Raw genomic sequence first — 27,354 nt, 5'->3', positions numbered from 1 at the left:
AGTTGCAACAAGATAGGTTCTTACACTACAGATGTTGCCTCCATCCACGAGGCATCCATTTTTTTGGTTTCTAGCAACGGTCAACGGCTGGGTTCATCTATCTGATATAAGAAATGAAAACGTATCTTTGACTCGTTAGTCCTCTTTCTTACCCCACCGTCTCGTCTCGTCTCCATTCTCCCAGTCATGCTCTACATAGCCAAGTCGCTTCTTAACCTCGACTACTGTTTTCGGATCTCCAGTATTCTTGCCCAGGTTATCACTCAATTTGACAGCTGGCCGTCCTCCGGCACTGGAGACTTTGATAACGATATTGAGAGGAACAGATTTCTTTCCGTTCGAAGTTCGATTAAAATCATCTATTTCATTCATGCTAAGTTAGCCCAACATCAGGTGAGGTACGAAAATATGACAGATGCTGCAAAGGGAATTCATACTTGTGAAAAATGTACCAACTCCAAATGTGGGCTGGAAGCCGGATTCTTCTGCAATAACCTTATACTCCAGACAAAGTTCGATATTCAGGGAATCAGAGAACACGACCGTTTTCTTATCCTTGATACCTTCCTTTTCGTAAAAGTCCTTTATAATCTTCAGGAAGTAAACAGGGTCGCCAGAATCTTGTCTCACTCCTGTGAAAACCTGGGCGTAGGTTTTAGCGGTGGTGTTTCTCACTGCACTGTCAAAGGGTTTCTGGATAGGGGGGACAGTTGATGTTAGGGAGTCAGTCTCGGAAGTATTATTTCCTGAAGAAGGCATCGTAGCCTCAGGGCCTTCGGTGGCAGATGTAAGCTCTGGCACTGGCTTTCTGAATGCCTCAAGGAACGTGGGGGTACCAAAGGTATCCGTAAGGGCAATACCCAGAACCTGTATAGCATAAAATTAGCATCTGCTGCTACGACAATACCGTGAAATGAAAAAAAAGGAGGGGGAGATACTTACCCCTTCACCGAAACACCCTAACCAGTATCTCAGTGCAATCTCGTTGGCATTCTCATAGTTGTCCGTGATAGCAGCTATTCCCATATACCACTCATGGGCAACGGTACCCACGGGGTCGATGCCATATTTCATAGCGAAATGGACATTACTGGTGCCTGCAAGTTTCCCCTTAAACCCTTCTTCTGCTCCTTTCTTCGCTGCTCTGGTAAGCCCTTCCATCACCAGATTCTGGGTATGATAGTCTCTGCGTCTCCGAGTTCCAAATTCAGAAAATATGCATCCATTTTCAAGAAGTGCGCATCCCTTTCGGAAAGCCTTCTCTTCTTGTTGATGGTAATCCCAGTCACGATCACAAAACTTGAAGTATGTTTCGCTCGTCAGTGCAAGAAGAGGGATCTCATACAATATAGTTTCGATCCATAGGCCCTTGATTGCTATTTTGACATCTCCCATGTCATCCTTAGATCCAGTGTCGTCAATTGGAATGAACGATACCTCCAGCTGCTCGGAAGGTTTCAGACGGAATTCTGATAGGTATTTAAGATATGCGGGGCTAAGGTATGAACAGCGCTTCTGTAAGAACTCCAGCTCTTCTTCTGTCAATTTGATATTTTCCAATCCTGTGTACGGAAATATAAGTCAGCGTTCCATTCTAAGGACGTTTCGAAGATCGGATTGGCTCTGAATAAGCCAATAAAGCTTACTAGCTATTTGCTCTAGCAACCAGTTATATGACCGTCTGGTGAATTTCATATCCGGCGTTCTGTTGGTGAAGGAGTATGTAACATCTGGAAAGCTCCGGGTTAGCCGTGACCTACGTAGATTTCATAACACGTCTGTGAGCAGACATGCTGGAAAAAATTAAATAACATACAAGCACTCGGAAAATATTTAAGGATGGCACATTGCATCGTCAGCTTATAGAGATCAGTGTCCAGCAGGGAGAACACCCCCTCTGGAGGAGGGGAAGTTTGGCCCATGTCGAGAAACTTGGAAGTTTCCCCGCGGTCAGTTCAATTGGGGGGTATAGAATCAACTTTGGCTGGGATTTGTAGAAGCAGAAATAGAACGGATTTCATGCCCGAGCAGGCTGGCAAACATGAATTCTTGATGTAAACAGACGAAGCAGCCTCTGTTCCTACAATGTAAACAAGAGATGTTCCTCGCGATGAAGGTAGTTACAATAAGCTATGACATAGTTTGGACGCGCCTTTTGCCCGAAGTTTGCATTGTTTGCATTCAGCTCACCCTGTTTGTTGCCTGGAGTCCCGGAAACCTCAACCCAGGCTTGAACAGCTTGACAAGGCCACAGCATATGAAAGGATATAGCCGCCATATGAAGCTCCAGAGAGAATAGGAGTGTATACCAGCATACCTTACTACAGAATCAGCTTGTTTAATTTAACAAAGTATCGGAATGGGACCGATTCGGAGATACCTGCGTGTCAGCAAATACACCGTCCTTGAATGCCGAATATACCTAGAAAACCCATCGGACTCGCGATGGCTACTGGACTCTCATGACGCTACACTAAAACGGGTCATTGAAAGTATCCGACCTCTCGTGCAGCCCAAGCTACGTGAGGAGAAAGAACGGATCAAGGCCAAGAAGAAGAGCAAACCCGTGAAAGACGTCCTTGTTGAAGGTCAGTCAAGAAATGATGCCATTGTTTCGAATACCGACGGGAGCTATTCCGTTATTAACAATGGACTTTAGATGATTTTGAAGTTTCTATATTCCTGCGAGAAAGCGGAAGTCGACATTCCCTGCTCACACGGCAAAAAGTTTTCAGAGACAACAAAGGCCGGATCACAAGCAATTCCAAAAAAATGACAGGTGGGACGGATGACTCACCGATTGAAATATCAGAACAGAATATAGGCGAGACGAGGATTCTAGTGGAGAGTGATGATGACGAAGAGATGCCTTTTGCAAACGATGAAGCGCCAGAGAACAATAATAAGAACAAGAATGATAATAATGCTGCCAATGAAAATATGCAGGATACCGCTGGGGTGGCGAATGAGGCCACCGAAGACAAGAAGAAGCTAGGCCTTACTACCACGTATGATGGATTCGGAATATGGGGATGGGTCCTCTGTCTAATCATTAAACGCAAGAAGCCGATGGAATCTTCCAAGAAGACGAACGATGGAGAGACCGGACAGGCTTTGATGGAGGAGTGGATTTGCACTCAAGCACCACGAGAATACGACGAATAGCGGTGATACTATGAACTCCTTCCTTAAACGGTTTCTCCTACTTTTATGCTCCGTTTCTATTTTTTTTCCAGAAACAGTGTCGAACTCTGGTTTGGATTCAACGTTCGCCAAGTCCACCTTAGCACGAACGACTTATACCTGAAGCAGGGGATAGGGATCCAGCACAGTGCAGATTGCATACTCCGTATGCACACCGTTAAGTTGTACAGAGTACAGGAGCGGAAGCCAAGAGAGGATATCTTCATAGTGGTTCTTCATCTTGAAGCTATCACGCCACGCCATGCGCGCCGTATAGAGCCTTGTCAATCTGGGGAGAGGGAATCGTCGGAATGTTACGGAGTATGGGGAATGCAATCGATGTCAGTCAGCTGAAACTCGGAACATTCCAAATGTTCTCTTTCTCTCTCCTTCCCCCTCCTCAAGTCGTCACAGTGATTGTGAGCAAGGGAACAGGGGGGGATGGAGATTTGGGAGGCTCGAAACTTGTCACACGTTGATATCGAACCTGTTCACATGAGGGAGGGGGACGTTGTTCAGGGGGCCCGCGACGACTGTGACGGTTTCAACTGAGTGCACACAAGCAAAAGCCGTTACGTACAAGTATGTGACTTGACATGGCGCTAAGCAGCAGAAAGAGAGAACGAGAGAAGCTAAAGTGAAAAATTTTTCTTCCGACGAACCACTTCACCCTGACTACTTAACTTAGTATAACTGAAAAAAAAAAAAAACCCCATAAAAAAATATGGGATCTTCAGCTGCCTAGGTCACAACAAAAGTCCCCGAACGAAAGAAATTAAAAAGTCGCCTTCCAGAAACGTTAGCCCCGTTTTAAGGCTAGTTCGAGTTTCTCCAGGAGAAGTTCAACGGTCAGGAGAGAGTCCCCAGTCCGCCCTCCACCAACTATTTTAGCAGAGAAGAGCGATGTCTGGAGTTGCTGCTTAGGGGGGCCAATCATGTTGCTCCACGGCTGGCGAACTAATTTAACCAACCCATGGATGAACGCAGATCAGTATATGATTAAATTTTTTTTTTTTTAAAGCAAACAAACCACGTTTCTCAACACGCTTGTCAAACGATTCTGACGACCAATTGAAACAAGCGACGAGCTGTCCTGAGGCACAGCCGGGCAACGCTGATGAACATGGGCCTCCTTCTCCTTTTGTCGCCCAGCCGCAGCCAAGCAAGACATGTTCGCTGACACAATATACCCACTGACTTACTTAATATATTATGCACTCTCGATCAGGAGAATAAAAATATGATGTCGAACTCATCATCCTTGTCCGTCGGCCTTCAGCTCCGTTGCCTTGATATGGCTATCGACGGAATCCGGCGATCTGGTCAACTAATGCCGAGATAAAAGACCGATCAGTGATATATGCAAGGGGCGCTTATAACACTGCATGCCTTGGGCGAAGCGCTCCGAACAGGGTAGAGTGCATATATTCGCCATGGCAAAGGATCCAGCCAAGCGCCCACGTCGATATATTGCTCCTGCATCCATTACTCCGTGCATTACTTGTATTTAACATAACTACAGCTTTGGACGAAAAGGGAAGATGGAGTTTTACTTTTTCGCGGTCTTTGCAAATGCCGACGCCATGCTCTCGGCCTATATACTGCATGAAATCCGTCTATTAAACGCCTCGAAGAAGCAACGACAACAATGTCTGTGTGTAGGTAGGCGTTGCGAAATTAAAAACCAAGCCGCAAAGGCAGCCAAAGACAAGAGAGCAGCAGAAGTTCGCCCTGAGCAGCCGAAAAAAAAAAAAAAAAAAAAAGGGACCCCCTGTCGGAAACTACCGATAAGATTTCTCCAAACGAACGCCAAACAACCGGGTCCATTAACTATTGCGCTGAAGCAGCTTCATCTCCTCTTTCGTCTTTCCGAGTCGACGAGGTTGAAGAAGAGTCACCTAATTGAAATGAGAGTCCCTCCAATTGTCGCTTCTCTGTCTGTCTCTCTGTTTTAAGATTTCGATCTCCGACATTATTAGTTGGGATCAGGGAAATAATAAGGATGCCTTGTTTGATAATATAATAGCAATAATGGTAACTGTCTGGGCCAATGGGCTTGAGTGACACCCTGTTTTTAGCACCAATAAAATAATTCCCAGCGCTGCCACGGCGTCAAACTAGTTGCGTGGCCGGGCAACAAGAGGCAGGCAAGGGTGAGTGTACAGAGTAAGTAAGTTACCTCCTTAAGTACCACGAGGTACACCATCGATCTCCTCGCCTTTTTCATCTTGCAGAGTTTCAGCCCTGTGTAAATGTGTAAAATATTATTAGCAGTTAGCTCTATTATGTTATCCTTATGTAAAAGAAGCTGGCGCATTCCTTAAAGGGCAAGGCGCGGGCCCTAGCAGGAATCTTCTTGGGGTTTTCTCAAGGCGGACAAGGCTGAAGAAGGAAGCAAGGCCTTTTCTTTTGCAGTGTGAAGTCATGAGTGATGTGAGCTGCTCGGGAGATGCGAGGCTAGAAAAGCTACGGTGAGACAGATAGGCGCACAAAGAAAGGGGAGAGAGGGATGGAATACTACTGTACGGGATAGAGGTAGGTTAATGGGTCGGTGTACGTTTCTCCCCCCCTTTTACATGCATACATATGGATAATAGACGTGCATTGTGGTTGTACGGAAACGATAATGGAACTGCATCAATAGGCGAGGAGAAGGAACCAAGAACAAGATCGAGAGACAACGACGGAGATGTCGATGGATATGGAAACTCGGAATGCATGTAAGTAAGACGACCCGCCTGCAGAGGGCTCCATTTGAACAACCGGTGTAACCAAGGCTGGGTGAGAGAAGATACATACACACGCACGAACTCTGCACAAGGTAACGGACAGACAGAGACAGACGGACGGACAGACCGACAAGACAAGAACAAGACTCTGCTTGGGCGCCGTACATCGTACTCCGTACAGCGTACCTCATGCGGGATATGCAGAAGCAAAGACAAGAAGCAAAAAAAAAAAAGCCACGACTCGTAAAGTCTGGCTCGTCCGGGTGCGCAGAGCGGCTGAGCCCTCTCTTTGATTCATTCTTGCTTCCTGCTTCTTGCTTCTTTCAATCCGTTTTCTTTTTTTATTTTTCTGCTTCTTCCGTCTTTTGCTGTTCATCTCCATCCTTTCTCATGCATTTTCTTCTTCTTCTTTCTCTCTGCGTGTCCCGAGCTCAAGCTCATGGGATCCAGCCGGCTGAAACGGCAATTTCGTGCGATGGGATAATATTAATATGATAAGGTGATAGTAATAATAATAATAATGTCGTTACTCAACTCGTCGTTCTTTTTTGCCCTGTTGGAGCTCTGAGTATGTACAGGGCGGGAGATGATATCATCTGGGATGCAAGGTGGGAGTTAGTCGGGTAAAACTAAGCACGGGGAAGAGGTGCGATATACCTTGGTCAAGATAGCAATTGGACCAGGGATGTTCACTTCCGATCCCGATAAGCATATATACATTAGGTACTTAAGTAGGTTCTTATTATTGCCTCTCTGCCAACTGGGAGGGAAGACATATCCAGTCTGGGATACTAAGCGAGAAACGTAGTGAGACATGATATTAAAATAACTTAACCTCACGTCGGCGAGCTTCGAGAAAGCGAGACAGGCCATCATCCAGCAAGGCTGCTCCATAGTAGTCGGCGCCTGCGGATGGAGCCCGCAAGCTAGCTAGCTATAGACAGTATGGGACGACTGCAAAGTGTGCATGATGCGCCGCCCACAGAGCTACTCTGTATAACTTGCTGGCGACCTCCTTATCAGTCAGTTACATCGAATGCGGCTCCCGGCGAGATAAGACTGGACTGGCCAGGCGCGTCTGCTGGCTCTTGACTTTTTTCTCCAAGCCTGGCTGGCCTTTCTTGAGGAATCGAGGAAAGGCAGCCGGCGGATGGATGGACGGAGGGATGCAGCAGAAAGAGGCAGGCCTGGAAGTTGCGTAGTATTTCGCCTATTCCTTCAATCTTGCTTAGGCTTAGACGACGGGGAAAGGCAAAAGGAATAATAACCTTATGATATTATCATTATGACCTGTGCTCTCCCTCTCTCCCTCTCTTGTCTCTCCGTCTCTGTCTCTCTGGCTGAGGGGAAAGACGAAGACGACTATCAATTACCTATCTTTGACAGCCGTCGTCTATACGGGTATAGAAAAAGAAGCCCATGACGTCGAAGAGCGTTGCGCCCGCCCGCGCGCGTCAGGCCAGTGCATCAAGTTCTCTCTCTCCCTCTCTCTCCGTCTGTCTATATGTCTATGTCTATGTCTCTTCTCATCGTCCCTCGTCTTCCTTTCCCGAGAGAGCGGTTATGCTTACCTGCATCGAAGGGAGAGGCAGACATGAAACTCGTCTGTTTGTCGTTCTTCTGCCTCTTCCTCGACTTCTTCGTCTTCGTCTCTTCTTCTCCCATGGTCCCGCAATTAGCTTTTTTTGCAAAAAAAAAAAAAAAAAAAAAAAAAAAAAGTAAGCGAGTCCTGTCCCATCTTGCGCTCTGCCTCTGCTTCTGCTTCTGCTGCTGCTGCTCAACCCCTGCATGAAACGCTAGTCGAGGGCGGCAGGGGCAAAAAAGCAACGAGAGCGAACAGGAACAGGAACAGGAACAGGAGGACGGAGAAGGGAGGATCGCCTTGCTTGGTTTGATGGGCTGGAGAGCTGCAACTTGTTATGTCATCTCGGCTTCCTTGTTTCTCCCTGCTCGTTCACCGTCGTCGTCGTCGTCGTCGTCGTCGTCGATATCATCTTCTTAACTTCAAGAGTCACCTGTTTGTTCCTTGATGGTTTCTTCTTCTTCGCGTCGGCTATGATGGCCAGCTCACTAACTGCTTACTCACATGGAGGCTACAGGCGTATTAACCCTGTCAGGAATATGCGATGGGGAACGAGGGAAAAGAAAAGAAGACGCCGTGATCAAGATGTTTGTTTCTTGTTGTCGTTGTCTTCTTCGCCTTCTACCTTTACTCTCTCTGCCTCTCTCTCTCGTTAAGGACTCCCGTATGTGCCACTTGGATGCTTCATGTCATAGCATCGAAAAGGAAAAAAACAAACAAAAAAAGTCACACACACATGGGAAGCGAGACGTGCGTTGCCCATCCCTGCTTGCACATAAGTACTTACATACTCTTACAGATGGGGATGGGGGATGGGCGGTCCTTCGAGTAGGCAGGAGGATGCATCATCAATCACCATCCATCGTCATCATCATTTACCAGACGGAACTTCGTGCCCTCGCCGACGGACGAACAAGCGAGCGAGCGACAGAAACGAGATGAGACGGAAGGGAACTGTGGCACGGCACATGCTTAACTACTGTGGTGCTGGTGGTGGTGGTGGCTCATCCCTCGCCTTCTCGCCTTGTATAATGATGTATACTGTACACCGAAAATACATAGACTTATTACACGACCGCAGGAACAAAATGACATCAGAGTAACTGCGCCTCATGTGATAGATATAGTCCAGAGCCAACTAGTATTAGTACTCGTCCCGTATATCGGGTTTAGCAAGCAGGGTCTTGGGTGGTCGGCGATGACGGTGATGACGATGAGGATGCTGGCTTATATTAGAGGGATCAGGCCGAGAGTTACAGCCAGTCAGTTAACCGGTTACAAGTCCTCCCTTAACTTGTCTGCCTGCCTGCCTGTCTGCCTGTCTTGTCTGTCTTGTCTGTCATTTCTGCTTCAAGGGGTTTCATCAACCTCTTTCGCTGGTTTGAAGCTGGTGGTTCAGAGCGGGCACTAAACTGGAACTCTACTCTCCTAGCAAGGCCCTTTCTGATGCAGGCCTTTTGGAAGTATCATTAACTCCCCTCCCCCCCCCCTCTGGCCTCTCTGGAGTCGGCCTGCAAGCAACGGTCGCCGAGATTGCAAAAAAGAAGAAAAGAAAGGAGAATTCTTTTTTCTTTTTTTTTAATTTGCAAAAAAGTCTTCTAACCAGAAGAGATAAGCAGGAAGAGAAGAAGAGGAGAAGAAGAAGAAGAAGAAAGTCTCCTTCGTCTTGGTGATATGATCTGATATCATGATGCTCTGGCTCTGGCTCTGGCTCTGATTCTGGCTCATTCTTGTCCGTCTTCCCAGTCCTTCTTGTCGCGGATCCCGGACTGCCGAAGACTTCCTCCATGGCAGGCAGACAGACCTGTATGTAATCACCTCTTTTTTTGACTCATCTTTGGGGGCCTTCCTGCGGTTCTCGTCTCTTGCGTCCCCGTCTCCGTTCTTGGTCTCTCTCCTCCTCTTATCCCCAACAGGACCCCTTGGGTTGTCAGGTGGAGCCCGCTGGCCCTTGTTTTTTTTTTTTCCTTTTACCCTTTTCCTTTCCTTCTTTTTTTTTTTTCTTTTTTTTTTCTTTTTTATTTTTCAACTTCCTCTTTCTTGTGTTTCTTTTTTCTCCTGTTTTTTTTTTTTGCTTTTTCTCGTTTCTTTTTTTGCATCTACCTTTTGGTGGCCCCCTAATTTATCATGATGGGCGGATCTGAGCCCTATGTACCAGACTATTACGAAGTTACATCTTCAACTCTCTTTTTTTTACAAGTCGGTGGAATATATATAGAGGGCCGTCCATCTCGTCCCAGCCCATCCCGCCTCTCCTAACCGTTCATCAGTTCGTCCATTCATTCAATCATCCAAAAGAGCGATCTTATATAGACCAGCCACCACCACCGCCAACAAGTCTATCTATCCAAACTACAAACCAACATCTGCGCTTAATAACCTCCTACCATACCACCAACCAACCACTACAACTACCACTATCAAACAAATCAACCTACTTGCTGCCTAAGCACACTCCTATAACGACCTCCCCAAGGAGCTACCAAAAAACAAACACCACCCTTCACAATGGCCGGATACGCTACTCAGTTCCCTCCATGCCCTGGACCACCACCAACGGGCCCTCTACCGCCTCTCCCAAAGTGAAAAAATGAAAAAAAAAAAAAAAAAACGTCACGAACCAGCCAGACCATCATCAAGACTTTTAACGACGACAACAAGACACAAACACCATAACGAGACAATCACCACCCTCTTCCATCTCATGGTCCTAATCATCGACTTTTCTTTTTACTTCGACAACTTCGAAATAATGCATGGCGACCTTTCTCATCTACAACTATCATCATTATCATCATTATCATCATCATGGGTGCATCGAGATTACCGATCCTACCTACCCCGGCAGCCGGCTGCCCTAACGTCTTCCATTATCAGCAATTCATTTCTCTAGAGATACCCCATGTTGGACCATAATACATCGTCCTGCCTTCTATGGCATCGACTTGTTATTTTTTTTCCTTTTTCATATCTTTTTTTTTTCTTTTCCTTTTGCTCTCTTCTCTCTGCTTTTTCCTGTTTTCGGCATAATACAATTATATAATATGGTGCTTCTACTCTCTTCCTCAGCTCCTCTTCTTGCTTAGGTTTCTTTTTCTCTCTTCGTTATGTTGTTCCCTGCATGCATCGCATTATCCCTGGTATATTTTTTTTCCCACAAAAATTATTCTTTTTTTTTTTTCCTACTCTTGACTCTTTCGGAAAACAAAACGTATATCATCATACCTCACAATTATACCAAGGCTCATCGCCCATATCCATCTTAACCTTCTGTCCTGATCCACCTATATTGCATTACACATACGTCTTCGCATGCGCTGCCATGGGGACTCCTTTCAAATCTGCCTCGCCGGTACCCGCCCGACAGAAAAAGCCACCACTAAGCAAACGACACGCATTGCATTGCGGCAATTGATGACTACCCGGACAAGCTTTTTTCTTGCACCAACTCCCTATATCCCTCTACATGTTGGGGGGCTAGGGGCCGCGCGCATAGAAAGGGGAGACAACGATCAAAATCGCTCAAAACGCAAATGAATGTTCCTTCAAGCTTACTTACCTGGCTGAGAGCAAAGAAAAGAAAAGAAAAAAAACCATGCCATGTCATTGTTCATTTGTCAAGTTCGCAGCAGCAGCAGCGCAGCTCGAGGCTGGTTCCTCCCCACTTTTTGACGGGACAAGGCCTCATGCATGCAATTTAGAGGTGGACCGCGGGAGCTGTCGGCGTCACTCATGGGATGATCGATATGGGTTGTTTCTTTTCCTTTCCACGACTTTCTCTTTTCGGTGTTTTTGGGAGGATCGTGAACAAGGAAAAAACTGCGAGGACAAGGAGGGCACAGTTTTTTGAGCTTTGAGGTCAAGATGTATGGGGTGGAAAGGGGAAGAAGAAGATAGGGTTATAGCATAGTAATGGATTCATTCATTCAACCATGCATGAAACTATTGACTCGGCCCGAATCTAATCTACCTGACAAAACGCACACATACATCCCACCCCTACTCTTGTCCCGGAAGTCTCTTTTTCTTGTCTGGCTTGTCGTGTTCTTGGGTACGCTTCTTTGTACCGCAAACAAGCCGTTGGGCCCCTGGTCGAGTCGATGCAGCATAACCCGCTAACTGGCTGATTTGGAATGCATGAAGTCATCTGACTGCATCGACCATCCTGGCTCATCCTGCATGTTCGACGTGCATATCCGCCCTGCTGCTGCTGCCGGTGTTGATGCAAATGGTTGATTATTGATATCAGATGATACTACGTCTTTTATGCTTTCCTTTGGGGACTTCCTTTTATATTGTCCCTTTATTTTTTATTTTTTCCATATTTTTTTCTCTTTTATTGACACGAGGCCTATCGTACTCGCATCTTCTAGCGAATTACGGAGTGTTGGGCGGCTTTATTCGTTTTTCTACCCTTGTACCATATTTTTTTTCTTAACCTGTACTCTATGAAAAGCAGCATGTATTAGAACAGATGGGTTCTCTCTATTCTTTTCTCAGCCATATTATCTAGGACAAACAGCACAATTGTTCTAATGTTACTAAGACGTTCTACCATCCATCTCCCTTGCTTCCGTCCAAATCCTATAACTACATCTCCGTACCAACGGATCATCCACAGATAAGAGTCCCAAGTCCCCAAGTCCCAAGATTCCTCACAACAGCCTCGAATTCGCGCGAAGACGCCGAATCGTGCCTTGCGAACGTGCGAGACTGCAGGCGGCTGGGGGAACCCAGGCAAGAGACGGCAGGGAACGTCCAATCACAGTGCTGGTTATGTAAGACATGTTCCACCAATCCTCGTCTATTCTTGCCCACCTTTATGCTCCACCAGCCAGCCAATGAGAAGAGCTCTTTTGTGTTTTTGTGCAAGGGGAACCTCTGACATATCTTCGTCTTGGCCTTGGCCCTGACAAAAGGGCTGCCGGATTCACCTCCCAAGAACGAACTCCATAGCAGCTATATGATGCTGGCTCAACGATGGGTTTGTTTCGTCATATACATCGCCGACTAGATCTTGGCGCGGTGTCTGTGTAATGGCGTGTTAGCTATCAAGTGTTGTCACTGATTGGCAGTGGAACGTGTCGATTGATGCCCTCCATGCTGCCGAATTTCTCGGCTTCCCAGCATAATCCCATTCATTATAACCTCATCAATGATATGATTCTCGATCCTCGGCAACTGTCCGCTAACCGCCAGCCAAAGCAGCTAGTTACTGCTTGCTACGCTGCAAGCATTATCTCTTAGCTTTTTCTTATTTTTATTTTGCTTTCTTCCGTTAAGCAAAAAAAAAAAAAAGGTTTCTCTCTCTGAACTCCCCGGGACTCTGGCCAGACCAGATCTCCGCCTTCCGGAAGTGAAAGCAACCTCAGTCCGCAAGTAAGTTATCCTAGATGCTCTGTGAGCTCCTCTACTTGAATTCGTCTTCTCACCGGTTCGTTTCATATTATGTATGTGAATGAACCTAAGTAGCTGTTAGAAGCGAATCGGCTTCCGGCGGGAAATGTTTGGTTGCCCCTTGGGTATGTTGATCGTAGTTGGGAGAGAAGGATGTGCAACAAGTCTAGCTCAGACACCCAGCCTCGGCTGCCTCCTGGAGGGCTGCGAACCCCAGACGGAGAGCGTCGCCCTGTAGGATCCTGCTCCGCACCAAGCTATGGTGTTCGATCGACGAGAGGGAAAAAGGTCCCGGGTGACCGACATTAGCTCTCTTGTCCCATTTCTCCGAGGTTATAGCTAAACTAATTACTGTTTAATTTTAACACGGCTAATGAGATGCGATTTGTAACTAGCCAGCTTGCCTCTAGACCGTTATTCCGATTGCCCGCGCTTCTCCGTGCTGGTGTTGATCGAGTTCCACCACTCATACGGTTAGTTTGGGCGTCACTATGGAGCGTGACCTGTCGCATAGAAACCGTACATACTTCCGTTAGCTATCGGCTTGTGAAGGTTCTCACTTGGCAAACCATCGATAGCCGTTCCCTCTATTATTACCCTCAATATTTGGGGAAATCAATGCTGCTTGTTCCAAACTGCCAGACGTCCAGAGTCCCCTCCCCCAACCCCTCCACTTGGCCACCTTTCCCCGATCGTGCGAGCAGTTCCCACGTCTTTGTCCAATCTGGAGCTGTCTCTCTCGCACATGTCTCTTCGTAGAGGTAGCCCCGTCGATGCTGTTGGTAGCCTACAGCTTTTGGCTAAGAATAGGCTCGAAGGCACGGTTGTTCTAATATGCTTTTTTAGCTTCTCCAAGGACGCTCGAAACAAGATACGCCTCAGGAGCTTAACCATTAACTTGTTAAAAAGTTGCAAGAAGTTCCTTAGCGTCATATGTGGCCTAGGCTTGCCGAGTGTTTGGGATGATTGCACCAAAGGGACGAGAACCGGCCAAGAACATGATCTACTTTCGGCAAAAGGCATGTTTAACATTATTACCGCAAATATATGAACTTCGCATACGTCCGAAGTGTTGAGAGTGGCGTTCCCGGTGCTTATAATTAGTCTATAAAGTAAACTTCACATCAGCTCTATGCAAGATATAATAGATGCCATAGCCCGCGTGAGGTCGAGCGGCGGGTGAGGATGGAGGGGCAGCTGGTACTTGGTGCGAGCTTCTCCTGTCTGGGCGATGTTTTAAGGCTGAAAATAGGGTTGTACCCGGGCGGGACTGGTAACTACGCTAAACTAAAAACGAGACTGTTACGGTATTTTACAGCTAAAATATAACTTATTCTCAGGTACCGTACAGCACCCTTTAGCCGTATTGGGAAAGGCCATGTCTTAGCATGCAGGTGGCGTGCTTAGCAAGGTCTGGGCGATATCGATTCATCAGGAGAGAAGCAGGCCTTGCGAGCTTCGGAGAGCTCCGTACAGTATGCCTTCTGTAGCGCCCCTGTCTATATACTAAGAATATACCAGTTTCAGTCGCCTGGGCTATCAAAGAAAATGTGGCCTCTGCTCTGCCTCCTAAACAACAGCCCCTCACCTCAAAACAGGATACCTGAATACTTTCGATATATCTCCAGTATTTCAAATACCAGTCTGCAAAAGTCCCCGTCGATATTTCTGGTAGCTGGTTCCCTTTTATTAACAAGGAATGTTATGGAGCCTATGATCGCCGTGCATACTTAAAATCGTAGTTTGCGGTTCACTTATCGGGAATTTTCGAGTTGATGCAACGAATCACGAGACTGTAGTTAATCATTCCGGGTGGATTAACTACATGTAAACACCCAATCATTGAACTCATGCTTGATCACAATTTTGCCCGCCTATTCAGTGTGCCGGGATCAAACATCGGCTCCCGGCCCACTATGGTAGTACTAACTAGTTAGGCAGTTTCCTGGAGTTGGTGCAAACGCCCCTCTTCAAGGGAGGACATGCTCACGCCAACGCTTTTTCATGGGCCAGCCAGCACACGCCCAGAATTGAGCCGGCCATCCGGGCTTGGCCTGACAATCCCACAGCATCCTCTCCTTTTTTTGCTTCTCCTTCTCCTTATTCCCACTCCATCTGAGTTTGGGTTCAGGAACCCGGGGACGAGACGCACGGATGAAGATCCTCGCTGCTATTTCCCGTTGAGCATATCGAACGTCCTTCAGTTCCCGATGCTGCGACTTAGGCATCAAGATTTTGTCTCTTGATCCCCCCGTTCCCCGATAAGCCAAGAACCAGAATCAAGGCTATTCTTGGTGATCACACCTGGTTGAGGTGAGGATGAGGGGTTTTATGAGTTGGGATAAGGTGATTCCTTCTCATTACCTTATGGCAATAGACCTTCATGGCGTCCAGTTATGGCACTTGAATCTATGTGATTCAGGCTGGAGTCCTTCATCAGTTGGTTGGTGAACAAATCCACCCCTGGTGCCTCTATATCATCACCCAACAACATCGGTATCTGTTGGGCAATTCTTTGCCGACACGTACAGTCGGTCCAACGAAATCCCAGCTGTTCTCCATTATTGTTGCACGTTGGATATAGGTTTCCTACCTAATAATCTTGTCAGTCCTTCTATCGCCAAGTTCCTACTACTCGACCAGGCACCAATGACAACCCAAATTCTTCGATTCCCAGAGGTGAAGATATCGCCTATATTGCCTAGAAAGACCTCATCGCCAAGATTTTATAGTCGATATTCGGTATCCCCATGTTGTTTTTGGCCTTGATAACCCGTCTTCTAGGCAATATATGCACAGTCAGGCATCCTTGCATGCCCAACGCCAAATCCTGCTGGGGTATTTGTATATGTCATGCCATACCTCTCCCTTTTTTTTCAATTTGGCAGCTCTGCAATTCATCCGGGGTCCTCATGACTTGCAGGAGAAAAGGCCGGGCACGCGGCCCGTGCCATCCTCAAGCGCCCGCACATAAACAGACAGGACGGCCAGGTATCTTAATTTGGCGACGGCGGTTATCTATAATCACCGAGGGAGCCAATGCAGCCTTGGTGTCTCTCGCCTCTCTCTTTCAACTACTAAATCAGTCTATTTGTCCGGGCGGTCAAATAACTGCAGGTTTACTACCCTGTAGTTGTCTAGGAGCACATCGCCCATGGCGACATCTCGTCAACATGTCTTTACATGGACCATGTAAAGCGAGTTATATCCGATCCCCATGCTCGATAAATGTCGCAGCCCGATCACACGTCGCTCGTTAGCAAGTATCTACAAGTGGTGGTACTTTGTCGGCGATGTTACCTAGCTACCACTTGGTTCATGCGTGTAGCCTTGCTCTACCATGCAGATTGCGCGGCCAGCTATGTCGGTCACATAGCCAATCGAAAGAAGATAGCGTGCTTGGGAGCATATTGAGCTTGGATGACAGCTGTGCAGTACCTCGCTGGACAGGCATGTACGTCGCCGTACCAATCAGCCTCATCACCTCGTTATCTGGGTGACAGACTGTTGGGATCAGTTCCCTCGCAGTACAACATCTCAGCCCCGACAGCACGGCACGAGAAGCATAAGTAGGATGAAACTGCGGGGGAAGTCATAAAATAGAAGTTGAAGCCAGCCGTCGTGTTAGGTTCCCCGAGCGTATTCGTGATCCTACTCTCGTATCCAATCCTGCGAGAGGTCTTTTCTTTTCTTCTTTTCTCTTTTTTCTCGTTATTCAAGGGCTCTCAAAGACATGTCACCTGGACATTCCTTATCTTTGACTATAAGGAGCAATATCAAAGCAGAAATTGCAAAAACATCAGTCGTTTCTAAGTACATATGCATACCAAGACTCCGTAGGAAGCTATAGCACATGGCTATTAAGTCAGATCTCGCATCAGAGTACGAGAACTTCACGGCTGGCAGCGGCTGGACCTGATATATATATGCATGAATGATGAGAGCCGAAGCGCAAAAGTTTCCCCTTTGCATGACCTCTCCCCCCTTCCTCTACCTTTTTATTTTTGTAAATATGTAGATAGCTAGGAGTGCTCAGGTATGCTGCAGCGTCGGCTTTCCCTGCTAGCGTCTGGGAATGGGATTGAGGCAACTCGAAATCTCGATGCCAAAAAACTTTCCGTTTCTGCGAAGGGAGTAGAAACACTCCTGACACAGTAACTTAGATGAAAGGGGTGAATGGAGTGAATCAACGGTTATGCGGAGAGCACAGTAGGCTGTTTCAAACAGCTCTAACTTCACCGGCAACAAAATGGTTGCACATCCTGAGTACTGCGTGGTATCGAACAGTGAAGCGACTTATGGGTAAAAGGTTTTTCGCTTTGTTGTTGACGGAAGTGTCAAGCGCCCGTCCGTCCATCGCATATGGTTCACTACCCGTCCTAAGAAGAAGCGATCCATGGGTCGTCCCGTCAATGGCAGATCATCCTGACACGTGACCAGAGCTTCGGCGTTATTCCAAAGACGGAAAAAAAATGGTCCTGCCTGAATTCGCCGCTGGACCTAGCTGAGCGTGAGGCCAACGTCAACGTCAACGTCAACGTCAAACGCCAAAGACGCCGCAGTCAAGGAGCTTTTCTTCTCCTTTATCGTCAGTTTCCTTTCTTCATCCTGACTGCTGGGTTTCTGGATACTTTCTTCTTTCTCAACTGTACTATTATTAATCATGGTTCTGGAGTTACACGTCTGGGGTCCGGCGTTTGGCCTACCTTCGATTGATCCCCAATGCCTGGCCACCATTGCATATTTCTCTCTTGCTATCGGTCCGAATAATGGTGGATCAGACAAATGGGTGTTGGTTGCAGACAGCGATCCTGGAAGAGTACCAACGCGTAAGATTTCTTCTCACCCGAAATACTTCAACGAAACTTTTGTCTTTTATATCTCTTGCTTGGACGCCCCGGGAGTGTTTGTCTGGTTAACTTAACCTTTTTTGATAGATGAACTACCTGCGCTTTGGACAGGCTCACGATGGATCAGTCGATTTCGCAACATTGTTGATTTCTTGAAACAATCTTCTGGGGGAGAATGGGATCTCAACAGGTGGATGGATGAACGGGAAACGGCTGACTGCATCGCGTGAGTCTTGTCCACATAACACTGGAGAACACTGAAGCTTTTCAAGAATTGAGGGCTAATGCAGCGATAATACAGCTTCTCGAGTTTTATTGAATGCTATGGACAACCGTTAGTTGACCTTTCGCTGTACGTTTCGAGTGAAAACTACTATGCAATTACTTCACCTGCATATGGATCCCTTCTGCAATGGCCGAACCAGTGGATACTGCCGCCTCGACTACGATCAAGGGCAAAGGCTCGCACAGAACACCTTGGACTATCGCACCTTGACCTAGATGCAACAGAAGAGAGGCAAAAGGAGCAACAAGATGGACGACAGACGCTATCTGCATCAGGTCAGATACCAAAGAGTCTTGCTACAAAATCCCAAGAAACGATAAGTGGGCTCCTAAGTAAATCGTCGCAGCAAAGTCGCATCCGACTAGATGGATTAACAGAAGAATTCGTGAACCCACTGGAAGAGCTACTGGACGGGAAAGGATACCTATTGAATGATGATATGCCGTGTAGTCTAGATTGTGTGGCACTGGGATACCTGTCACTGGCGATTTTTCCAGAGACGCCGTCACCATGGCTTCGAGAAGGCGTGCATAAATATTCGCCGCAACTGGTGAGGTATTTTGAGAAGCTCCAATTGAAATGCTACGGCGGAAAGGTTGAATCAGTCGATACTGGTCGGACTGCAACAACACTGCCGTGGCAGGAATCTGAGCCAGCAAGTATAGCAGGGATCGGTCTTAGTATTGCAGAGTCTCTTGCAGATGCCATCCCAATCGTGAGAGACATACGGGCCAGCAGGCGCATTCAACAGCTGAGCGAAAACGTTTCTGCTGAACGGGAGCAAAAAATTATGGAGTTAGTCGCCCAGGGTAGGCGACGGGAAGCTATAACATCAGCTTTGACGGTGGTAGCTGGGATTGGGATGTTTGCCTGGTATTCTCGTCGCAGGGATGGCCTTCCAGCTGCAGTTTTCTGACAGCGCACAGCAACAGGACGGAAACGGAGCTGGTCCCGAAGCTGCTGGTCAAGAAACAGCAGTAGCGACCCCAAGCTCGTCATTTGCAGAAGCTGGCGAGATGCTCGGGCTCCATTAATAAACCAGTCCTCTACCTCCTGCCCTTATTCGCTCTTTGAGCTTCAACCTGTTCTTTATCTGCCTCTCCTACTCCGTACCGTTCGTCTTGTGTGTGGGTATCCACGCTGTTTCATCACGGATCATCCAACGGGCTACTCCTCTCTCTGCCTCTGCGCTGCACTTATCTGCGGTATATTATCATGCATCTCCTTACCAAAAACTCACTCCTCCCCTCCTTTGACGCTGGCTGTTTCCCGGTGCTTTTTCCTACTGGACCCTTTTTGTCTCCCTGTTTAATACAGCCAATGTCGCTTCCGCTCGATCGCTGTGGCCAAGGCTTCCAAGCCGCTCCTGTCTTGCCGCGTCCCGTGATTCGACACGTGAGGATTACTCAGCCGGTATTCGGTCATCCTTGCTCTCAAGGTCCTCATGCATGGCTTTCTTTTTGCTTCTGCTTCTCGTTTTCTGCTGGTTGGGACTCTCTTGATCACGAAGAGGGACGACCAGTACGGAGCGCCCTCACCTTGACACGCGGCAGTCGAATCGCAGAACAAAAGAGCAGAGTGAGAGGCCTGGTGACGGGTGCAGGATACACTGATACACGCACACGGGGCCAGTACATGCACGGTGGCAGCATGAGAATGCAGAGATATATCTGATATACAACGGACAATTCCCCTCGAGCATTCTCCTCCCTCCCACCCTCCCTCAGGAAAGTCGACACTAATTCCAGCCTCACGCCCACTCCGCAACGCCCTCGCCCTCCCCGACTGGCTACCGGAAGCTATATATACACTTTTGAGTGTGCCGGCCTTGCGAGCACATACCCTCAATTGGTTGCTTTCTGAGCCGTCCGGAAATATACCATACCTGCAGTCAACCTTGTTCAAGTGCAAGTGCCACGAGTCCCTCAATATCGTCGACCCTGCCTTTTCTTTTTCCGGCCTCTGCCCTCCATCGAACGAATTCTCGTTTAATTCAAGTCTCATTGATTTTGGGCCGGTTGTGTTGGAGGGCCAACTTTCCTTTTTGTTTGGCTCCCAGCTGGCCGTTGGACATATAAATCACCTCCTTTCTCACCCGCCTCATTTGATCCGAGCAGTTCAATAGTTTTACCCCTTCCCCCCTCAGAGCACAACACCAACTTCTACTTGTCCCCAACTCCTTCAGCGGATAATATAACATCATGGACCAATTAGTAGCTGCTACTCTCTCGAAGAGGCATGGTGGCGAAGAGGATGCCACCTTTGTAGCCTGCAACAACGGCAACGACTACAATGGCCAGCTCAATCTGCGCATTGTTGCAATTTTCATCATGCTTGTTGGCTCCTCGGCTGGTGCTATTCTACCCGTCTTTGCTAGGCGCGACCCCAATTCACCCTCAAAATCCAAGGTTCCTCCATGGGTGTTCTTCGTCGCCAAATTCTTTGGCTCTGGTGTCATCATTGCGACGTCCTTCATCCACCTTATGGCTCCTGCACACGAAGCACTCTCCCATCCTTGCTTAACAGGCCCCATCAAAGAATACCCCTGGGTCGAAGGCATCATGCTCATGACCATCATCGTCCTCTTCTTTGTTGAGCTGATGGTCATTCGATATGCACGTTTCGGCCATGACCATGACCACCCGAAACCGGAACGCCAGGTTGAAACAGGCGTTGTCACTGCCGAGCCTAAGTCGGCTAATGGCTCAGACAACCACAGCCATGACCACGATCACCTTGGACACTCCCAGGATCACCCATCGGACGGCGGCTCTGATGTTGTCGAGGCCTCTCATATGGCGTTACTAGAAGATTACAGCGCACAGCTAACTTCTGTCTTCATCCTGGAATTCGGCATCATCTTCCACTCAATTTTCATAGGACTCACCCTTGCCGTTGCTGGAAAAGAGTTCAAAACACTATTTATTGTGCTTTCTTTCCACCAGACCTTCGAGGGTCTCGGCCTTGGTTCTCGGCTCGCCACTATCCCATGGCCCAACTCAAAGAGACACACCCCTTACCTCCTGGCGATCGCCTTTGGCCTATCGACACCCATTGCCATCGCCATTGGCCTGGGTGTGCGCAATTCCTACCCTCCGGAGGGCCGCACAACACTCATTGTCAACGGTATATTCGATTCTATCTCGGCCGGCATTCTCGTGTACACGTCACTAGTCGAGCTGATGGCCCACGAATTTATGTTCAGCACATCCATGCGGCGGGCACCCATCCGAACTGTCTTGTCTGCTTTCGGCCTGTTGTGTCTTGGAGCCTTGCTGATGGCGCTACTCGGAAAATGGGCTTAGGGGTGACACCTTTTCATGATGACCTTCTTGTTTGATATTTTTTCTTTTTTTGTTCTTTATTCCCCCTCTCCTGCATTTTAATCACGGTTAAAAGAAAGGGTTACCTGTTATATTTTGTACAGTCGATTTTATTGAAAAGTACTACGGACTGGAGTTTTGTGAGTTTTCTTGTTACCAGATGTATTGACGACACCAATGAACATTTACAAGGAAGAACGTGGATGGTGATGGTGTCCTGCCGATATAGCATGCCGTTTGCTCTCTGATACCTTGGACAGGGGGGACCGGTTAGTTAATTACAATTAACAAATCGAATTCTGCTTGAACATGGACAATCGCTGTACTTTTCCTTCACATCACACGTATACATCAGCCCATAACCAAATCTCCTCATTTCTGTCGCCGTTGCGTCTCACCAAGCCCCCCTCATTCCCTGTAGTGCATTCGACGCCCGGCTCTAACAGACCGCAGCTGCAGCTAAATATTTTCGATTTCGCCCAGTTTCTTGCTGCAGCTAATGAAGCACTGCTTCAAGGGGCCGGTAGATCTTCAACGATTTGCGGGGGGGTGTGGTGGTGCTTGTATCCGCACTTCCTGCTGCTGGTAGTTCCCTGTACGCTGGCCAAGAGTAACAACTAACGACATTCAAGTGTCAGCCATGGCGGTAACGGGGATGAGACGCGCAACAAGGAGTTTCTTGGCTAGCATTGGGAAATTAGTGGCGTAGTGTCTATGTTAGAACCGTGGACTGCGAGGTATTTTATTTACTTGATGTTACACGCTGAGGACTTTGGTGCCTTGATATATATCTCCAAGCCGGTCGATCGCGTGTCTTCAATGCAAGGGGGGGGGAAGCGATTAGTTACCCGAACACAGGACCCTTCAACGTCCGCATGTTCGCATGTTGTATATGGTGAATAACTGTCTTCTTCGTTACGTCTATATCATCTTAACTTTTAAGCGGCGGTCCGTGTGCATCTTTGGATGAAGATCCCCCATGGGGAATCAATCATGTGGGACGCTGTGGACTTTTAGTTCTTCTCATCTCAGGCGTAGCCCCAGTTTGGGCGGTCACATCACCCTGCAAGGCATGTTTGCGATGTTTTATGTCTATGTTTCAGGCCTCAAGCTAGAAGATTGTTGTTCACTAGGCCTGGTAACTAATGCGTGGTATTGTGTAGCGGTTCCCGTTCTTGAAGTATCGACTGTTGCGCTAACTAATTCAATTAGTTAACTGCAGTAAACGCTGGCCTGCACCTTGGGGTAGCTATGGATATCCGGTTGGTGGTTGGGGTACTCCGTACATGGAGTGCAACTGGAGGCTTCGGGAGCCTTCCTGAGAGGTATATGGGATCCCATCTGCCAAATTATGAAGCAAGATAACTGCGCTGATGCTCTCGCTTTGTGATATTGATATCCTGCATAACAACGGTCACCTTTGTTGTTATAGTGCAGCGTCGTATGAAAATCCAGAGGTGTTGCACGTCGGTTTATCAAATTACGGGCTTTGACGGTGGAAGCATCAAAGAGCCATGAAGACATTCTTTGGACTCGTAGTTTGATAATTGATACGGAGCTATGGAAGAGTCAGGAGCCGGCATCTCCAAAAATAGACACGAGCTTTCCGATTCTTTGATTGGCTTGTGGCCATCAAGTTCTTCTGTTTGACTCTGTGAAGCTCCCACCGACAAGCTGAAAGTGCTCTTCACGACCTAGGAACGGAAAAAATACGAGCAAATGTGTGAATATCATGTACAGAGTCCCTCGTACTCTACTTCATGCAAAGTCACAATCGTCAAGGCTGCCAAGGGGGAAGAGCTTCAGCTGGCAGCACCAATATTATGCAAGCTGCACCGAGTGCCCCGTGGTGCATCAACAGACAATAATAACTAGTTACCCTAGCTTGACCTTTCCGAGCATACCTTCATCCTGTTGTCATATACCAAAGCCAAGGCAGGCCCTAACTCTGTTGACATACATCACGCCCTGTCTCTACAAGGTAGAGGAAGTGAAGCTGAGCGTTGAGGTTCTTTCTGACAGATAGAATGCGTAACCACCTGGCCGAGATCACCGATATATTCGGGAACCATATTGTCATTCAAGGGTTGGCGAATCCTTCATGCTTGATTTGACCAAACCTGAGTCATTCGTATGAAGCATTTGTACCGTGCAGATGGAAGGCATAAATTGAGCTCCTCCACCCCCCTCTCTAATGATCTCTTCAATATCTCAAAACACATCAATATACCCTTGCCAGAATTAGCTAACTCCGTGACCGATTCCATCTAAGATGGTAAAATCACTCCACGCAGTAACCGCGTTGTTATTGCTCAACCCTACCTTGTCCATCTGCGGTGGCCCGAATTCTCGAGCAGTAGAAAAGATAAGGGCTGACTTCAGACTCCCCGGCTTCGCTGTTGGGCTGTTTAAAAATGGGTATTTACAGTACGAGGTTACCGGGCGACGCAAGAACACAGAGCCTGTTCCCATCAAACGTACCGACAAGTTCCATCTAGGGTCCATTACAAAGGCAATGACTGGCACACTTATCGGAATGATGGTCGACAGAGGACTGATTAACTGGACCACCACTCTCCCGGAGGTGCTGCCTGATTTTACCAATATGATGCATGATGATCACCGGAATACAACCATTGGCATGCTTGGGGCGCACAGATCAGGCATTTTGGACGACTACTCAAAGGACCCCGACTTCTATCTTGGCCTCTACAACCTTGACCCTGTTGAAGGCCGGAAAGCAATGATAAATCATACGCTCAGCAAGGAACCAGGGACTACCAAGGGTCAATACGTATACGATAACACCAACTATGTGATTCTCGGCCGGATCGTCGAAAATTTCTTGGGAGTCGAAAATGGCGCATCCTGGGAGCAGATCATCACAACTGAACTTTTCAACCCTCTCGGGATGAAGTGTGGGTTTGGGACCCCCCATCAATCCTCAGAGACATCCATCGATAACCCCTGGGGCCATTATTTCTATAATTCTTCCTCTAATCCTGAACCTGTGGGCGGTCCTTTGGTTAGACGAGATAACCCACCTGCCCTTGGCCCTGCGGGCACAGTCCACTGTGATATCAAATCATATGTGAACTTTGCTAAAATGCATATTGATGGATTCAGCGGTGGACGCACAAAACTTGGGATAAGTAAGGAAACCTTTAAGATGTTGCATACACCTTATCCATCCACGGATGGAGTGTTGTATACACCCGGGGGCTGGATCTATGCCAATGATACCACGACTCCATGGGCTAATGGGCCATCTTTGGGGCATGAGGGGTCCAACAGGTTGAATCATGCCTTGGTATTTATCGCTCCCAAACGTGGGCCGACTGGGGAGATAATCACTGCTTTTGCGAATACTGGGAATTATATCGCTGAGGAAGGAACAGCACCAGCAGCAGATGCAATGTATACCGCTGTTTCGGATATTATGGAAGGGCGCCTGTTCAAATGAGCGTGATAGGAAGGAAGACTCCTGGATCTCTCGTGTATAATATATCAAATTGGTCTCAATCCTCCACTCCAGCTACCCCCCTAATATAATAAAATAATTATTTATTTTTAACTACATTATTCTCATTTTGTCTTAGCTTCTAAAAAGTTCCACCCGAGGTCCGGGTAACTATCACGTGCACATCTTATCTGATCATGTTTGTTCGAAGTGAGCCTCTTCTGCCCTTGGATAGCATGATATTAACGGACTCAGGTTCAGATTATCTTGACGGTGGTAACTCGGTTGGCGCAGCGTTGGCATGGGGTGGGTGGGAATAGGGGCTCTAATCGCCTCTATATCCTATATTCTCTACAAACACCCACCAACGTCGTGGTCATTTCTGCTCTCTCCATGGAGCTTTTTGACAGGACGGAGGACTCACTCGGATGAGCCCAACCCAGGCCCAGATTCGATTGAACTCCCTTCTGCTAGACAGAATGATATTACTCCCTCTGGTGCGGCACCTAGTGAGGACGACCAGGATGGGGAATCGACACCAAAGGCAAAGCCTACGATACCAGCATCTGTCATCCCACCTGTAACTCTCGACGAGCCTCAAGCTATCTCCGGAGAGAAGAAGGATGCCGTAGAACCATCCTCCGTCTCAGGAGCAAGCCCTGGTGCTTCACCGAAGCTGAATAGTACTCCTTCTGTTATGGCTCCACCGCCTCCGACGATGACACTTCAGCCTCCTGCTCCAGCCGTCAAAGCACCGGAACAACACCCACCTGCACCAGCAAGCACGTCGTTGATGCCTCCGCCGCCTCCGCCCGCTCCTCGACCTTCCTCTTCCTTAAGGGCACCTCTACGCCCTCCGCCATCAGCCGCAGCCTCCCTCCGCGTCCCACCAGGATCACGTCCTACCACGAGCACGCTCCCCGTCCTTCCTCTCCCGGGAAAACCAAAACGATCATCTCGGCCCGTCATCTTAGAACCAGGCCACTCTCCGCTTGACTGGGCTGCTCTAACGTCTAATCCGCGTAACAATCTTCGAGGCGCAGACCTACCGCCTACATTGATCAGGGTTACACCGTCAATGTTAAAACAGCATAATGGGCGTAAGGGGACAGATGCATGGACGTCGTACCAAGGGAAAGTGTATAATATTACTCCATTTGCACCGTTTCACCCTGGTGGGAAAGGAGAGCTGCTTCGTGGTGCTGGCAAGGACTCGGAAAAACTGTTTGCTGAGATCCATCCGTGGGTGAACTGGGATGGGATGTTGGCTGAGTGCATGGTTGGAATATTGGTTGCTGAGCATATTCCTGGTGACCGACAGGATGGAAAACTCGATGAGATGGACTGAGTAATTGTCTACTTGGTTGTAAAATTTTCATTGTTAGATGTAAATAATGAAGCATGATACCCAGTCTAGACAATCGGTATACTTAACACATTCTACATTAATGGTGCCATCTAAGATGACTTGCATATAAAATTTACGTAATTCCTACGGGAGTTCCTCTCCTACACTTATTTCAACCATTTGTCTCCGTAGTTTAGATCATATTTCATATAGACATAGCTATGGGTACGAACTCATTGCAATGCTGGGGTATACCGGATCTAAACAGAGGCAGCCATAGCACTGTCTATCCGGTTCTGAGTCCGAGCTCTGCAACCCAAAATAAGGTAATCCAGAGGCTGTGACAGGCATAGGCGTTATATATCCGTGGTGCATTGGGTCGATTGTTTTAGAGCTCGCTCTTGGAGATTTCCACCAACTCGGTCTCAAAGATCAAGGTGGCACCGCCGGGGATGGGACCAATTCCTCTGTCTCCGTAGGCGAGATTTGGTGGGATGGTGAGCTTTCGCTTCTCGCCGATGGCCATTCCAAGAAGCCCTTGTTCCCAGCTATGACACGAAAAGCAAGTCAGTACGAGGATGAGGGGTCAACAGGCAAATTATCAACAACAACGACGACGCTGGGGAGACTCACCCCTTGATAACCATGCCACTGCCGAGGGTGAAGACCAATGGCTCACCGCGATCGTAACTAGCATCGAACTTCTGGCCGTTGGATTGCAAGGTACCACGGTAATGCACCTTGACTTGGTCGCCATTGACACTGCGGCGGTCACTCTCGACGGTCTTGATGGTCTCGATGACGAGGCCGTCGGGGGTGGTAGTGGGGTTGGTTGCAGCAGACATGGTGATGGCAGCAGTCAGGACGGTCAGGATGGATGCAAGGCGCATGTTTGATGGAGGAAGAAAGACGGAGGATGGGAGAGAAGAAGTGCTCGACTGAGGTGGGGAGCGAGGAGAGGCGGGCTTGCGTCGGAGTTTAAAGTGCGAGGTTAGTTAATTAGTTATCTAATCCGAGCCTCACCCTCCACCACCTTGAGTTGAGGCAACCTCCTAAAACAACGACTACCTACGGAATACCACTGCTCCTCGAGGTGGCCATGCACAGAATAACAGCGTAAGTTGATGATTGACTCGTATTAAGCGCTAGGTATAGTTACATCATGGCTTATAGGTACATATGACGCGCTTGCTTTC

At 47.9% G+C, this 27,354-nt stretch overlaps 10 protein-coding genes across 10 annotated transcripts; 6 read left to right on the top strand and 4 right to left on the bottom strand.

The window, feature by feature from the left end:
- Positions 1–135: 135 nt before the first annotated feature.
- TRV_00807 (uncharacterized protein) lies at positions 136–1,922 on the bottom strand (the record flags this gene model as incomplete). The annotated part of the gene is made up of 5 exons (XM_003024957.1): positions 136–359; positions 438–867; positions 943–1,562; positions 1,647–1,730; positions 1,817–1,922. 5 exons carry the CDS (start codon positions 1,920–1,922, stop codon positions 136–138), a joined length of 1,464 nt encoding a protein of 487 aa, XP_003025003.1.
- Positions 1,923–2,359: 437 nt separating this feature from the next.
- Positions 2,360–3,165, top strand: TRV_00806 (uncharacterized protein; the record flags this gene model as incomplete). Its single annotated transcript, XM_003024956.1, has 2 exons — positions 2,360–2,588; positions 2,660–3,165. 2 exons carry the CDS (start codon positions 2,360–2,362, stop codon positions 3,163–3,165), a joined length of 735 nt encoding a protein of 244 aa, XP_003025002.1.
- A 4,032-nt stretch (positions 3,166–7,197) lies between these two features.
- On the top strand, positions 7,198–8,150 carry TRV_00805 (uncharacterized protein; the record flags this gene model as incomplete). The annotated part of the gene is made up of 3 exons (XM_003024955.1): positions 7,198–7,313; positions 7,371–7,630; positions 7,753–8,150. The coding sequence occupies 3 exons, from the start codon at positions 7,198–7,200 to the stop codon at positions 8,148–8,150; spliced, it is 774 nt and encodes a 257-aa protein (XP_003025001.1).
- A 922-nt stretch (positions 8,151–9,072) lies between these two features.
- Positions 9,073–9,739, bottom strand: TRV_00804 (uncharacterized protein; the record flags this gene model as incomplete). Its single annotated transcript, XM_003024954.1, has 2 exons — positions 9,073–9,496; positions 9,669–9,739. The coding sequence occupies 2 exons, from the start codon at positions 9,737–9,739 to the stop codon at positions 9,073–9,075; spliced, it is 495 nt and encodes a 164-aa protein (XP_003025000.1).
- Positions 9,740–17,391: 7,652 nt separating this feature from the next.
- On the bottom strand, positions 17,392–17,556 carry TRV_00803 (uncharacterized protein; the record flags this gene model as incomplete). The annotated part of the gene is made up of 1 exon (XM_003024953.1): positions 17,392–17,556. The coding sequence occupies one exon, from the start codon at positions 17,554–17,556 to the stop codon at positions 17,392–17,394; it is 165 nt and encodes a 54-aa protein (XP_003024999.1).
- Positions 17,557–17,935: 379 nt separating this feature from the next.
- TRV_00802 (mitochondrial import receptor subunit (Tom37), putative) lies at positions 17,936–19,061 on the top strand (the record flags this gene model as incomplete). Its single annotated transcript, XM_003024952.1, has 3 exons — positions 17,936–17,967; positions 18,043–18,836; positions 18,916–19,061. 3 exons carry the CDS (start codon positions 17,936–17,938, stop codon positions 19,059–19,061), a joined length of 972 nt encoding a protein of 323 aa, XP_003024998.1.
- A 1,167-nt stretch (positions 19,062–20,228) lies between these two features.
- Positions 20,229–21,332, top strand: TRV_00801 (uncharacterized protein; the record flags this gene model as incomplete). The annotated part of the gene is made up of 1 exon (XM_003024951.1): positions 20,229–21,332. The coding sequence occupies one exon, from the start codon at positions 20,229–20,231 to the stop codon at positions 21,330–21,332; it is 1,104 nt and encodes a 367-aa protein (XP_003024997.1).
- A 2,290-nt stretch (positions 21,333–23,622) lies between these two features.
- On the top strand, positions 23,623–24,813 carry TRV_00800 (uncharacterized protein; the record flags this gene model as incomplete). The annotated part of the gene is made up of 1 exon (XM_003024950.1): positions 23,623–24,813. One exon carries the CDS (start codon positions 23,623–23,625, stop codon positions 24,811–24,813), a length of 1,191 nt encoding a protein of 396 aa, XP_003024996.1.
- A 298-nt stretch (positions 24,814–25,111) lies between these two features.
- TRV_00799 (heme/steroid binding protein, putative) lies at positions 25,112–26,158 on the top strand (the record flags this gene model as incomplete). The annotated part of the gene is made up of 1 exon (XM_003024949.1): positions 25,112–26,158. The coding sequence occupies one exon, from the start codon at positions 25,112–25,114 to the stop codon at positions 26,156–26,158; it is 1,047 nt and encodes a 348-aa protein (XP_003024995.1).
- A 388-nt stretch (positions 26,159–26,546) lies between these two features.
- TRV_00798 (FKBP-type peptidyl-prolyl isomerase, putative) lies at positions 26,547–27,048 on the bottom strand (the record flags this gene model as incomplete). The annotated part of the gene is made up of 2 exons (XM_003024948.1): positions 26,547–26,706; positions 26,792–27,048. 2 exons carry the CDS (start codon positions 27,046–27,048, stop codon positions 26,547–26,549), a joined length of 417 nt encoding a protein of 138 aa, XP_003024994.1.
- Positions 27,049–27,354: the final 306 nt, after the last annotated feature.

Source organism: Trichophyton verrucosum (assembly GCF_000151505.1).
Source record: "Trichophyton verrucosum HKI 0517 chromosome Unknown contig00082_1.f1.exp, whole genome shotgun sequence".
Classification (NCBI taxonomy): domain Eukaryota; kingdom Fungi; phylum Ascomycota; class Eurotiomycetes; order Onygenales; family Arthrodermataceae; genus Trichophyton; species Trichophyton verrucosum.
Note: the sequence above shows the minus strand (reverse complement) of the source record. Positions and strands in the feature narration are given on the sequence as shown.